Genomic DNA, 13,523 nt, shown 5'->3' on the forward strand with positions numbered 1-13,523 from the left:
ATGCTCTGGCATTGATGGCTGAGCTGGCTGGGGAGAGACTGCCTGTCCCAGGGCTAACCAATTCTTAGAGGTAGCAAAGGGCTCCGCCAGGAACACACCTCTCATATGCAAACCAACCAATTTCAAGTCTACAGCTCCAACTAACCCCCTTACTGAACTCTTACACACTAAGCCAGTATTTCCGCTGCCCTAAGTCATCCCAAGGCCAAGTAACAGGAAACTAAAGACCACCTGTATAGCCCCAAATCTGCCAGAATTATTTTTTTTTATTTTCTTAAAATTGAGATAAAATTGGGCTTCCCTGGTGGCACAGTGGTTGAGAATCTGCCTGCTAATGCAGGGGACACGGGTTCGAGCCCTGGTCTGGGAAGATCCCACATGCCGCGGAGCAACTAGGCCCGTGAGCCACAACTACTGAACCTGCGCTCCGCAACAAGAGAGGCTGCGATAGTGCAGAGGCCCGCGCACCGCGATGAAGAGTGGCCCCCGCTTGCCGCAACTAGAGAAAGCCCTCGCACAGAAACAAAGACCCAACACAGCCAAAAATAAATATAAAAATAAATAAATAGATTACTATTAAAATTGAGATATAACTGATAGAACATTATATTAGTTTTAAGTGTACAACATAATGATTTGATATATGAATATATTACAAAATAATTACCACAGGAAGTTTAGTCAACACTTGTGATGACAACTTTTAAGACCCACTCTCTTAGTAACTTCCAAATACAATACAGTGTTGTTAACTACAGTCACCTTGCTGTGTATTACATTCCTAGGACTTATTTATCTTATAACTGGAAGTTTGTACCTTTTGGCCATCTTCACCCATTTTGCCCACCCTCCCATAACCACCCACCTCTGGCAACTACCAATCTGTTCTCTGTATCTATAAGTTCATTTTTAAAAATATTCCATATATAAGTGAGACCATACAGTAATTGTCTTTCTCTGCCTGACATTTCACTCAGCATAATGTCCTCAAGGTACATCCACGTTGTGGCAAATGTTAAGATTTTCTTCTTTTTCATGACTGAATAATATTCCATCATGTGTATGCATATACATACACACATACATATACACACACACAACTTCTTTATCTTTTCATCCACTGATGGATACATAGGTTGTTTCCATGTATTCACTACTGTAAATAATGCTGCAACAAACACAACACAATAATGCTGCAACACCAAAATGTACATACATTTTTTTCCAGACAGTGATTTCACTTCCTTCAGATAAATACCAAGAAATAAAATGCAGGATCGTATAGTAGTTCTATTTTTAATTTTTTGAGGAATCTCCATACTGTTTTCCATAGTGCCTGCACCAATTTATCCATACCTTCCTACCAACAGTATACAAGGGTTCCCTTTTCTCCATACCTTCCTACCAACAGTATACAAGGGTTCCCTTTTCTCCATATCCTAGTCAATACTTGTTATTTCTTGCCTGCCACAATTATTAAATAGCCAATCCTAAGCTACTTACTCTATGCCTTTCCTGAGAAAACACCAATTTAATGGCTTTGGTCTAGGCGTTCCTCTTGTTCCTGCTTCTGCCTCCTGACCAAAACCTGATGTTTCCCCTGTGGCCCAGCATGGCATGGTGTGCTCCCTTCTTTCAGGAAATGTAAGTAATAAAAATTTGACTTCAATGGCATTAGTCTATGTCATTACTCAGTCACCTCCATAAATCAAAATCAAGCAGGTACAAGTGAGAAATATAGAGTTACAAAATAATAATTAAAAAATTAATGAAATGGAGAATATTCTGATAAAGAAGCTAGATAGGCAGTGAGTTTTGAAACATCTTAGTCAAAAGTTTAAATGCATTCAATATTTTTGGAAGGTAAATGAGTAAAAATTAGAGAAGGTAAAGTTAAATTACGAAAGTACTGAACCACACAAGAAACCAAAATATCTGAACTTTTCTTTTGATGGTAGCAATAGTGAATACAGCTGGGAGCATTCCACTTGTGTTTAAAGTTCAAATTCCCTAAAGCGTATTTGGGGGTTCTAACAGGGCAGCACAAGCACTCATAAACGCTTTACCTGCTCTATCAGGGAAGGATACAATCTCAAATCAAGGACATGCTTGAGAATGCGAAATGGTACAGCCACTCTGGAAAACAGTTTGTTAGTTTCTTATAAAGCTAAACAGAGTCTTACCAAACAGTCTAGCACTGATGTTCCTAGATATTTATAATTGAGTTGAAAACTTACGTCTATCCAAAAACCTACACATAAATGTTTAGAGCAGCTTTATTTATAATCACCAAAAACTAGAAACAATCAAGCTGTCCTTTAACAGGTGATGAATAAACCAGGACATTCAAACATTGAAGTATTATACAATAGTAAAAAGGAGCTACTGAAATAGCCACAAGAAGAAATTTTCCAGACCATATTGCTAAGTGAAAGAAGTTGGTCTGAAAAAGCTACATACTGTATGAATCAAATTATAAGATATTCTGGAAAAAGACAAAAATTATAGGGACAGTAAAAATATCAGTGGTTGCCAAAGTTTCAGGGGTGGGGAGTGAGGGAGGGATAACAGAGCACAGTGGAGTTTTAAGGCAGTTAAACTGTTCTGTATAATACTCTAATAGTGATATACAGCATTACACATTTGTCAAAACCCATAGAACTATACAATACCAAGAATGAACCCTGATGTAAACCATGGAACTTAATAATAATGTATCAATAATGGTTTATTAATTGTAACAAATGTACCTATTAAGAAGTTAATAATAGGGGAAACTGTGTGGAAGAGGCATATGAGAAAACCACTCTGCTCAATTTTTCTGTAAACCTAAAACGCTCTAAAAATAAAGTTTATTAATAGAAAAAAGGGGAATGAAATTCTTTAAACACAAAAAATAGTTCAGGTGCTGCCAATCAAAATAAATTATAAATGTCTATTATAGCTTCCCTAAAAGCAACACTAGCAGTAATGATGTCAGGAGAGATTCCCTCTAGTATAATTCATAAGCCAAAAGATCCACTATGTATAATGTGACATTGTATAAAATATGTTTGCTATAAAAAAATAGAAAATATTAATGAGGAGATAGATAATCTGGATGGCCAACCATAAGAAAATTAATTTGATATCAAGGGATGGAACAGAAATCTCATATTCCCAAGAAATAGAATAATGTTCCCAAGAGAGTAAAGGCAAGGGACAATCTATCTGTTTTCCTAAATTTTTAACATCATGCATGTACCCAAGAGTTCCTCCTGTCAGGAACTGTCTTTAGCTTGCTTCTTTACTCTGGGCACCAACAAGGAAGTGTCATATCACCAGAGGCAAGCTCTAACTTGGCTATGCTTGGCATACCAGTAAGTTCCTGAGTTAAGACAAAGAGATGCATGTTGTCAGTTGTTATCTACTTACTGTTATCTACTTTTCTTCATTTCCTTACATTTTACCATAGCTATTGGGCCACTCTCTTACACTTATACTTTAGTTTGTATCCATCATAATTATCTATTATCTTACTATAACTTTCTCTGTTGAATTAAGTCCTGACTGACATACCTATATAGTTTCTTCAGTCTTTTAAACATTTATTAAGTGCTTCAATTCAAATTTAGCAAATATTTACTGAGCTCCTTCAAGTTCATTTCACCCTCATAGCTACAGCTACTCTAAGCAGCTATTACTACCTCTATCTTATAAAGAAGCAAACATACACAGAGAAGTTAAATACTTTGTCTTAAGTCACCCAAATCAAATCTAAGTCTATCAACCAAATCCTATGCTCTTTCCACTCATTTTTCTCTCCCTATCAAATTACAAGGCACTCTCTTTGCTAGTTAGAATTTAAGGCTTTACTCCACCTCTTGATACCTGATTTTTCAAACCCTAACTAAAAAATATTAGGTCCTCTAGACCTAGTGATTCTCCCTGATCCTTCAAATCTTGCTCTAGTGTGCTCTTCTATTCCCAGCTCCTTTCTCTATATCCATCTACACAACAACTACTATATGCTAGCCATGGTGCCCTCAGGATTTCAAGAAAAATTCTGCCAACAGAATCTCCTTTTGGGGGAAAAGAGAGAAATAAGTCTTGAGAGGGCACTGTGGTTTTGTTTTAGCCTACTGTCTTCCCTTTAACAGACTATACACTGTAGCAACTATATCAGTGTACTGTAATTGACTGCTTAATAGATTCTTTCTTGTATTACATTATAAACAACTTGAAGCCAGTGATCTGCCTGAAGCAACAATGATAACTGAAAGCACTCCCAGAGCCTCGAAGTAAATGAATATCTGCCACATCCATTATTTTTAAGGGAGAAAAAAATCTTAACAGACTTAAATTAGACTATAAAAAGCAACTTTCGTGAAAAGAGGTTGCTGCTAAAAGCTATCAGAGCGCATGTGAAAATCAAAACCAATATATACTTTAGAACACAAGCTAATCACTAGATTTTTCAATAGCCAAGTTAACAAAGTAGTCCCTTATCTTGTAAGCAAATAATTGTCCACTATAGACACGAAGTTTGTAAAGTAACAAAATAAGACTACATTATTTTCGTTTCCCAAGGAAGCAGTATGAGTAATGGAGCAAAAAAGCTTTGTGTGATCTTGTGAGCCTTTCTGAAACTCATTTTGTTTCATCTGCAATAGGGACAGGACTGCTGAAAGAATTAAATAAGATCATAAAGTTCTTAGCACATGTTTTTTATATAGTGAGAACTCAAATTGTTCCTCCTTATTATTATTATTTATTATGTCCTTAATCTTTGTTTCTTCACTTACAATATTAACATCACTACCATACAGGGTAGTTGTGAGAATTAAGTACATTGCTTGGCACATAACAGGTACTTATGAAAGTCCCTCATTCCCATCCCTTTAGGATTATTGGGGGAATGAGGCATCAACAAAATAAGAGAACTTTATTTATAAAGCCCTGGTTTAGGAGAAAATCACACCACAAATTGTGTGTTTACTTTTGGGAGAGGGGATTCTGGTGAGGAGAAAAGAAGAAAAAGAGATAACATTTTATTATAATATAATGCAGGCAGTCATTTAATCACATAATTAAGTCATGATTTCATAATGATTTGAAATAATGATTTACAATAATCATTAAGGTACAAGGTTAAAGTTAGTTAAAAAAACACTCAGGGACTAGTACATTGTCTGTCTAAAGTAAAACAAAAAAAATTTCAGTGGGAACTAAATATAAACACAAGAAATTTAATCATTAATTAGTGAGATATTTTAGAAGCAACTTCACAAACAGTCTCATTATTTCATTGTCCTATAAAACCGAAACAACATTTTGAACTGGAGTTTAAAATATGAATTAACAGGAACCTACTGTTGTGATGTCTCATTCTGTTCTAAATTTTGCATTCTTCTGAAAGAAATACATGTGTACTAGACATAAGAAAACAAACATTTCAGTTTCCTTACCTGTTGTGTTCCATCTGCACTTACAATAGGGGCAGATAGAAGAGAAATATCACTACTTAAAATCTGAGTTGTATCCAGTAGTGGTGGATGTTCTGCCATTATCAATAAGACATTAATATACCGGATAACCCTCCAACTCTGAAAAACAAAAATATATAGCCATTTGTGTGTACATCGTTTAAAATATATTAAAATATAATACATTCAAGATAAAGATATATTCTTGTCAAAGGAAATTTTACAATACTCTGTTGACAGCTTTTTTCTGTCAACAGATCATTTAAGGAAATATATTTCTTATTTACCAGCTGTCTGTCAATGTAGACAGCAAACCAAGATACACATCAGGAGCTTCTATTTAAATTCCATGTCTGGGGACTTCCCTGGTGGTGCAGTGGTTAAGAATGTGCCTGCCAATGCAGGGGACACAGGTTCGAGCTGTGGTCCAGGAAGATCCCACATGCTGCAGAGCAACTGAGCCTGTGCACCACAACTACTGAGCCTGCGCTCTAGAGCTCGAGCCACAACTACTGAGCCCGCATGCCACAACTACTGAAGCCCGCATACCTAGAGCCTGTGCTCCGCAACAAGAGAAGCCACCGCAATGAGAAGCCCATGCACCACAATGAACAGTAGCCCCCACTCGCCACAACTAGAGAAAGCCCATACGCAGCCACGAAGACCGAACGCAGCCAAAAATAAAAATAAATAAATTCCATGTCTGTCTGTCTCTCTATCCCTTCCACCTCTATATAATATTTATTTAATTTAACCACCACTACTTTAGCTAACAGTGGGATAGGAACTAAAATGCAATGACTGAATGAGGCAACTCTATCACTGATGTTTTAATCTGAGCTGAGAAGGTGTTTATGAAGGCCCAGTTTCCCCTCATCACCCTACCAGTCTCTAGAACTCACAAGAATTATAATTTTTCACTGATTCCTCAAACAGCAAAATTTGAAAAATTTGCTCAGGATTAGAAAACGAATCTTCAAGTTTTAAGTTTTAAGCTCTGGTTTTGGTCATCTGTCATTCTGGTTTTATTATTTTTTTCTAAATACTTTACAATAAGCCAAATCATTTCAGTGATACAAGCACATACACTTAGAACTCTTTAACTGTATATACAGTATCACTTATATAAAAAGTAAAAGATTTGATATAAGTAATATTAGTCTACCATATATAACATCAACCATTAAAATATCAGCAAATTACAAGTCAAAATGAGTACAACTGAGCTCAATCATGAATTTTATCAAATCTATACTGAAAGACAAAATAACAAACATTTCTGGATGCTTGCAGCATTCTACAATTCAGCAGTGTCAAAATGTTTAACTTTTGTAAGACATTAAATTCATGCTATTTATTTAAAAATCTTGAATCTTTGCAGAAAACTTTCATACAAGCTGATTTAACCTTAAAACAGTTTTCTATTTAGATATATAAACACTGTTTTAAGATTTAAAAAAATATTCAATACAGGTATCTACTTCAAGATTTTATACTTAAAACTATAGTATGGAGCATTTTATATTATATAACTATCTCATAAAAATGCATGCCATTTAAACATAACATATATATAAATATTTATATAATAAATACATATGATATAAACACATGTATGTTTTATATATACAGTATATAAACACTTTTATAGACATATATAAATGAAGGGGCAAATCTAAATTCTGGCTTAATCTGTATTGCTATATTTCTTAAAGTCCAACAAAATCACTGAGTACCTTAAATCATGTCAAATAATTTCACACTGTGGAACACACAAAGAATTATATATAAGATGGGAAAGAGTCAATGTATTTTCTCTCTTGCATGTCATAAGATTTAGTTCAAGAAGAAACATTTTAGGAAGCTAACTCAGGATTAACCAGAGAAAGTTTATAAGTAATTTACCTTTTAAAATTAATAAATTAAAAAAATAACCACCACTGAGAATTTTTCTTTTGTCATTGTATCCTGATATTTTATTTAATATGCTTAGTTAAAACTGCAAGCCACCATTATTACAAAAATTTTAGAATGTAATGCTGAAGATAAAAACATAATTTGGTTTCCAGAAATGGACTGGAAGCTTTACAAATAAAAATAGAAATTTCTTCTGAATCTCCAGTTAATTCCAAGAACAGTGGTATTATACAATGAATCTGAAGCCATATGCTATGTTTTAATATTATCATTCCATTTAAGGTGTTACCTCTGATTTTACTCTTTTCAAAGCTATAACATCATTTCATTTATGAACTGCCTTCTTTTACAGCCATATTCATCACACTATATGCGAAGTTTTATTTCAGCATGCAAATTGGAAACTTCTGTCATGCAACTAAAATGTTGCATTTAGAAACCTAAAAATTCCTTTCATTCTGGCATAGAGAACACTGTCAGCTTCTTCTTTCAATCAATTTCTTCTAATTTTGTTACTACTAAGTTCTTATGTTTTCATCTTATCTTGTGACCACAAATACCCACTTGTTTTAAGCTATGCATCTATTTTTGCTTGTTTTTTAATAATGTAATATTTGATACGTGCAAAAAAGGGGAGGTGATTTGTTCCATTTGCTAATTTCCATGGAATACATATTCCTCCATGCTCCATTTCAAGCCATCATGGTTTAAAAATCGACCTGAAAATGCCTGAATTTTTAACAATCAACTTTTGTATACAAGATGGCTCCAGCATATCTGTTTATATCTATATCTATATATCAATATTTGACCATCTATGTGGTAATAATACAATAAAATATTAACATTTGGGGAGTCCGTGTGAAGAATAGCTGGATATCTTTGTACTATTCTTGCAAATTTTCTATTAGTCAGAATTCTAACTAATGTCAAATTAAACAATGTTTAAAAAATTGATGCCAGGTAGACTGTATGCATATCTGAATACAAAAAGTAAGACAAGAAAGCTTACAGAGATAACACAAAAGAATATCTTCATAACTGTGACACAGAGCAAAATTTTTTAAACAGGGTATAAATTATGTTTCTTAAATCATAAAGGAAAAAATGACATATTGAACTTCATGAAAATTAAGAACTACAATTCATTTTAAAAATCTTTAAGAGAATGAAAATGCAAGCCACAGACTGAAAAATATTTACAACACATGTAACTGGAAAAGAGGACATATTTAGTATATATACAGGCCTCCTACAAATTGAGTTTTTAAAAAATAGAAAAATGAGATGAGACTTGAATGTGCTCTTCACAAAAGCGGAAATTCAAGAGACCAATAAACATGAGAAGATTCTCAAGTTCATTAGTTATTAGGAAAAAGCTAATTAAAATCATAATGAAATACCACCACATACTAGGATAGTAAAAATGGAAAAGACTGACAATATCAAGTATTAGTGAGGCTACAGAGCAACTATCACACTCATATGGAATATGAATGAAAACTCATAAAATAACTCTGGAAACCAGTTTGATACTACCTACCAAAATTGAACATATAAATATTCTATGACCCAGTTATGATCTAGCTATTAGACTCCTGGTATATACCAAAAAGAAATGCATGCACATGCATACTAAAAGATAAGTACATCAAGGGATGTATAGTAGCATTATTATAATGTATAGCAGCATTATTAATAGCCCCAAATTGTAAGTAAGCTAAATGTCCCTCAACAGTAAATGGTGAACTGTATCTGATTCACCCAATGGACTACTATACAGCAATGAAAATTAATGAAGTAGTAATATAGAGAACAATACAAATAAATTTCACAAATACAATGTGAGTGAAAAACACACAGAAGAGTACATACTGCACAATTTTATTTATAGAAAGTTTAAAAACCAATAATAAAACTTGTCTGTGGTATTAAAAATCACGTAGTGATTGCCTTTGGAAAGGAAGAAAGGATGGGGACTGTGAGGGGCATGAAGGCAATTTTTTGGGTGCTGGTACTGTTCCACATCTTGACCTGGGAGGCTGTTGTACGGTAACTACTAGTGTATTATGAACTGAACTGTACACTAAGTATGTACTTCTCTGCATATACTTCGATAAAATTTTTTAAAGGTAAAATGAAATGAACACACGATCCTCTCAACTGATGCAGAAAAAGCATCTGACAAGATTCAACACCCTTTCATGATAAAAACACTTAACATACTAGGAATAGAAGGAAACTACTTCAACATAATAAATGCCACATATGAAAAGCCCACAGCTAACACCATACTCAGTGGTGAAAGACTGAAAGCTTTTCCTCTAATCGGGAACAAGGCTAGAATGCCCACTCTCACCACATCTATTCACAGTATTAGACATAGTAATGGAAGCCGTAGGCAGAGCGATTAAGCAAGAAAAAAATAAAAGGCATACAAACTGGGAATAAATAAGTAAAACTATCTTTGTTCACAGATGACAGGATCTTACATGCAGAAAATCCTAAAGGTTTTTAAAAAACTATTAGAACTAATAAATTCACTAAAAATGCATGATACAAAATCAATGCACAAAAATCAGTTGCATTTCTATACACTAACTGAAGCGATCTGAAATCTGTTCCATTTACAATAGCATTAAAAAGAATAAAATACTTAGGAATAAATCTAACCAAAGAAAACAAAGATTTATATACTGAAATCCATGAAATATTGCTAAAAGAAATTAAAGAGGACACAAATAAATGGGAAGACATCCTGTATTCATAGTCGGAAGACTTAATATTGTTATGATGTCTATGATACCCATATCAATCTACAGATTGAATACAATCCCTATCAAAATCTCAATGGCATTTTTTTCAGAAATATAAAAATTCATTCTAAAATTCATATAGAATCTGGGACTTCCCTGGTGGTCCAGTGGTAAAGAATTGTCTTCCAATGCAGGGGACACGGGTTCAATCCCTGGTCGGGTAACTAAGATCCCACATGCCGCAGGGCAATCAAGCCTGCGTGCCACAACTACTGAGCTCTCGCACCTCAACGAGAGACCCCGAGTACCGCAAACTACAGAGCCCATGTGCTCTGGACCCTGCGAGCCACAACTAGAGAGAAGTCCGGCGCCAGAACAAAGACCCTGAGTGCTGCAACGAAGACCCAACACAGCCAAAAAAAATTTTTTTAATAAATAAAATAAATATTAAAAATAAAATGAAATAGCACTTCCCTGGTGGCGCAGTGGTTAAGAATCCGCCTGCCAATGCAGGGGACACAGATTCGATCCCTGGCCTGGGAAGATCCCAAATGCCGCGGAGCAACTAAGCCCGTGCGCCACAACTACTGAGCCTGCGCTCTAGAGCCCGCGAGCCACAACTACTGAAGCCCGCATGCCACAACTACTGAGCCCTCATGTCATAACTACTGAGCCCGCATGCCACAACTACTGAGCCCGCATGCCACAACTACTGAAGCCCATGTGCCTAGAGCCCGTGCTCTGCAACAAAGAGAAGCCACCGTAATGAGAAGCCCGTGCACTCTAACAAAGACTAGCCCTCGCTCGCCACAACTAGAGAAAGCCCATGTCCAGCAAGGACAACCCAACGCAGCCAAAATTAAATAAATAAATTTTTAAAATAAATTAAAATAAAATAACATTCATATGGAATCTCAAGGAATCGAAAATAGCCAAAGAATTTTGAAAAAGAACAAAGTTGGAGGATTTGAACTTCCTGATTTCAAAACACATACAAAGCCACAGTAATCAAACAGTGTGATACTGGCATAAAGACAGACAAGTACACCAGTGGAATAAAACAGAGAGCCCACAAATAAACTGTCATGCATATGGTCAAATGACTTTTGACAATGGTGCCAAGACCACTCAATGAGGAAAGGGCAGTCTCTTCAACAAATGGTGATGGGAAAACTGCATATCCACATGCAAAAAAAAAAAAAATTTTTTTTTTTCAAATGAAGTTGGACCTTTATCTTGCACCACATTGAAAAATTAACTCAAAATGGATTAAAAACACAATGTAAGACCCATAACTATACAAGAAGAAAACAGGGGAAAAGCTTCATGACATTGGACTTGGCAATTGTTTCTTAGATATAACACCAAAAGCAAAGGCCATAAAAGCAAAGGCCACAAAAGCAAAAACAGACAAATGGGACTACATCAAACCTGAAAACTTGTGCATCAGAGGACACACTCAACAGAGTGAATAAAAGGCAACTTATGGAATGGGAAAAAAATATTTGCAAACTTAGCTCCAGCTGCTACAAAATACCACAGATTGGTTGGCTTAAACAACAGACATTTATTTCTCACAGCTGACATTTATTTCTCACAGGTAGGAAGTCTAAGATCTGGATGCCAGCATAGTCAGGTTTTTGGTGAGGGCCCTTCTCCTGGCTTGCAAAGGGCTACCTTCTTTCTGTATCCTCACATGGCCAAGAGAGAAAGCTCTGGTCTCTCTTCCTCTTCTTGGATTAAAAGGGCACTAATCCCATCATGGGGGCTCCACCTTCATGACCTCATCTAAACCTAATTACCTTCCAAAGGCCCCACTTCGTAACACCAACTCATTAGGGTATAGGGCTATGACAAATGAAGTTTGGAAGGACACAAACATTTAGTCCATACATTCTGCCCCTGGGCCCCAAAATTCATGTCCTTTCTGCATGTAAAATTAAAAAAAAAAACCCATTCATTCCATCCCAACAGCCACAGAAGTCTTGACCCATTTCAACATAAAGTCTAAAGTTGCATCTAAATCAGATTTGGGTGACACTTGAGGTACAATTCATCCTAAGACAAAATTCCTCTCCAGCTGTGAACCTGTGAAACCAGTTAAGTTTCACACTTCCAAATTACAATGGTGGGACAGGCATAGGATAGATATTCTCATTACAAAAGGAAGAAATCAGAAGGAAGAAAAGAGTGACAGGTCCCAAGCAAGTTCAAAACATAGCAAGGCAAATATCATTAGATTTTTACACTGGAGAATAATGTCTCTGGTTCCATGCTCTGCCCTCTGGACCCAAATGGTGTGGCATCACCTCCACAGACATTCCTTCAGCTTGGTGGAGCCCTGTCAATGTGGTGCTGCAGGGCAGAAGTCCCATCCTTTGAAACTGAGGTGAAGGTACCCTGCCCCTCAGACCTCTGCACTGAAGCCCTGATGACCTTGAGTCACCTTTGGGATCCTTCGTTTTCTTGAAGGATAACACATGTTTGAAGCGTTCCTTCATTTCATTCCATTTTCTCTGTTTCCTTTAGTCCCACCTGGCAGGGTTTCCAATGGTATAATTCCATCTCTCTTCCTGGCTTCTGTTGAGATGTTGATTAGGTCCATGGCTCACAACACACTAATATCCTTATCAAATAGCTGGTCAGCCACACTCTTTGTGTTCTCTTCTGAAGGTGCTTTCTCATTTTTGCAACCTGGATAGGCTGAGAATTTTCCAAATCTTCAAGTTTTGGTTCCTTTTTGCTTAACAGACCCTTCTTCAATTCATTTCTTTCCTTTCCCATTTTACTAAGCAGTCAGAAGGAACCAAGCCACTCCTTCAACGCTCTGCTTAGAAACTTCCTCAGTTAAATATCCAACTTTATCAGTCACAAGTTTCACTTTCCACAAAATGCTAGAATATGAACACAACTCCGCCAAGTTCTCAAACTCTTTATAATAGGGATCACCGTTTCTCCACTGTCTAATAACAAGTTCCTCATTCTCATCTGAGACCTCATCAGAATGGCCTTTACTGTCCATATTTCTACCAACATTCTGTTCATGATTATTTACGTATTCGCTAAGAAGATGGAAGTTTTTCCCTCCAGCTCTCCTCTTTTCTTTCTAAGCTCTCACTAGTTGCCATTAGCAGTCCCCACAGCAATCTCGGCTTTTTCTAGCATGTACTTCTAAGCTTTTCCAGCCTCTACCCATTAACCAGTTCCAAAGCCACTTGCACATTTTTAGATATCTGTTACTGCTGCACTGTACTTATTGGTACCAATTACTGTCTTAGCTCGTGCTACTGGAACAAAATACCATAGACTGGGTGGCTTAAACATCACACATTTATTTCTCACAGTTCTGGAGGCTGAGAGTCCAAGATCAGGTGCCAGCATAGTC

At 36.0% G+C, this 13,523-nt stretch overlaps 1 protein-coding gene across 4 annotated transcripts in view; it reads right to left on the reverse strand.

The window, feature by feature from the left end:
- Positions 1–13,523, reverse strand: part of FNDC3A (fibronectin type III domain containing 3A) — a 155,812-nt gene that overhangs the window by 119,899 nt on the left and 22,390 nt on the right. For 3 of the 4 annotated variants that reach the window (XM_059041671.2, XM_059041669.2, XM_059041670.2), the window contains exon 2: positions 5,448–5,585. The exons of the other annotated variant lie outside the window; for it this stretch is intronic. In XM_059041671.2, coding sequence (XP_058897654.1) covers positions 5,448–5,546 — 99 coding nt within the window. In that variant the 5' untranslated portion in view covers positions 5,547–5,585. The remainder of the gene's footprint in view (positions 1–5,447; positions 5,586–13,523) is intronic. 4 annotated transcript variants of the gene reach the window in all.

This window comes from Kogia breviceps, chromosome 16 (genome assembly GCF_026419965.1).
Source record: "Kogia breviceps isolate mKogBre1 chromosome 16, mKogBre1 haplotype 1, whole genome shotgun sequence".
NCBI lineage: Eukaryota > Metazoa > Chordata > Mammalia > Artiodactyla > Physeteridae > Kogia > Kogia breviceps.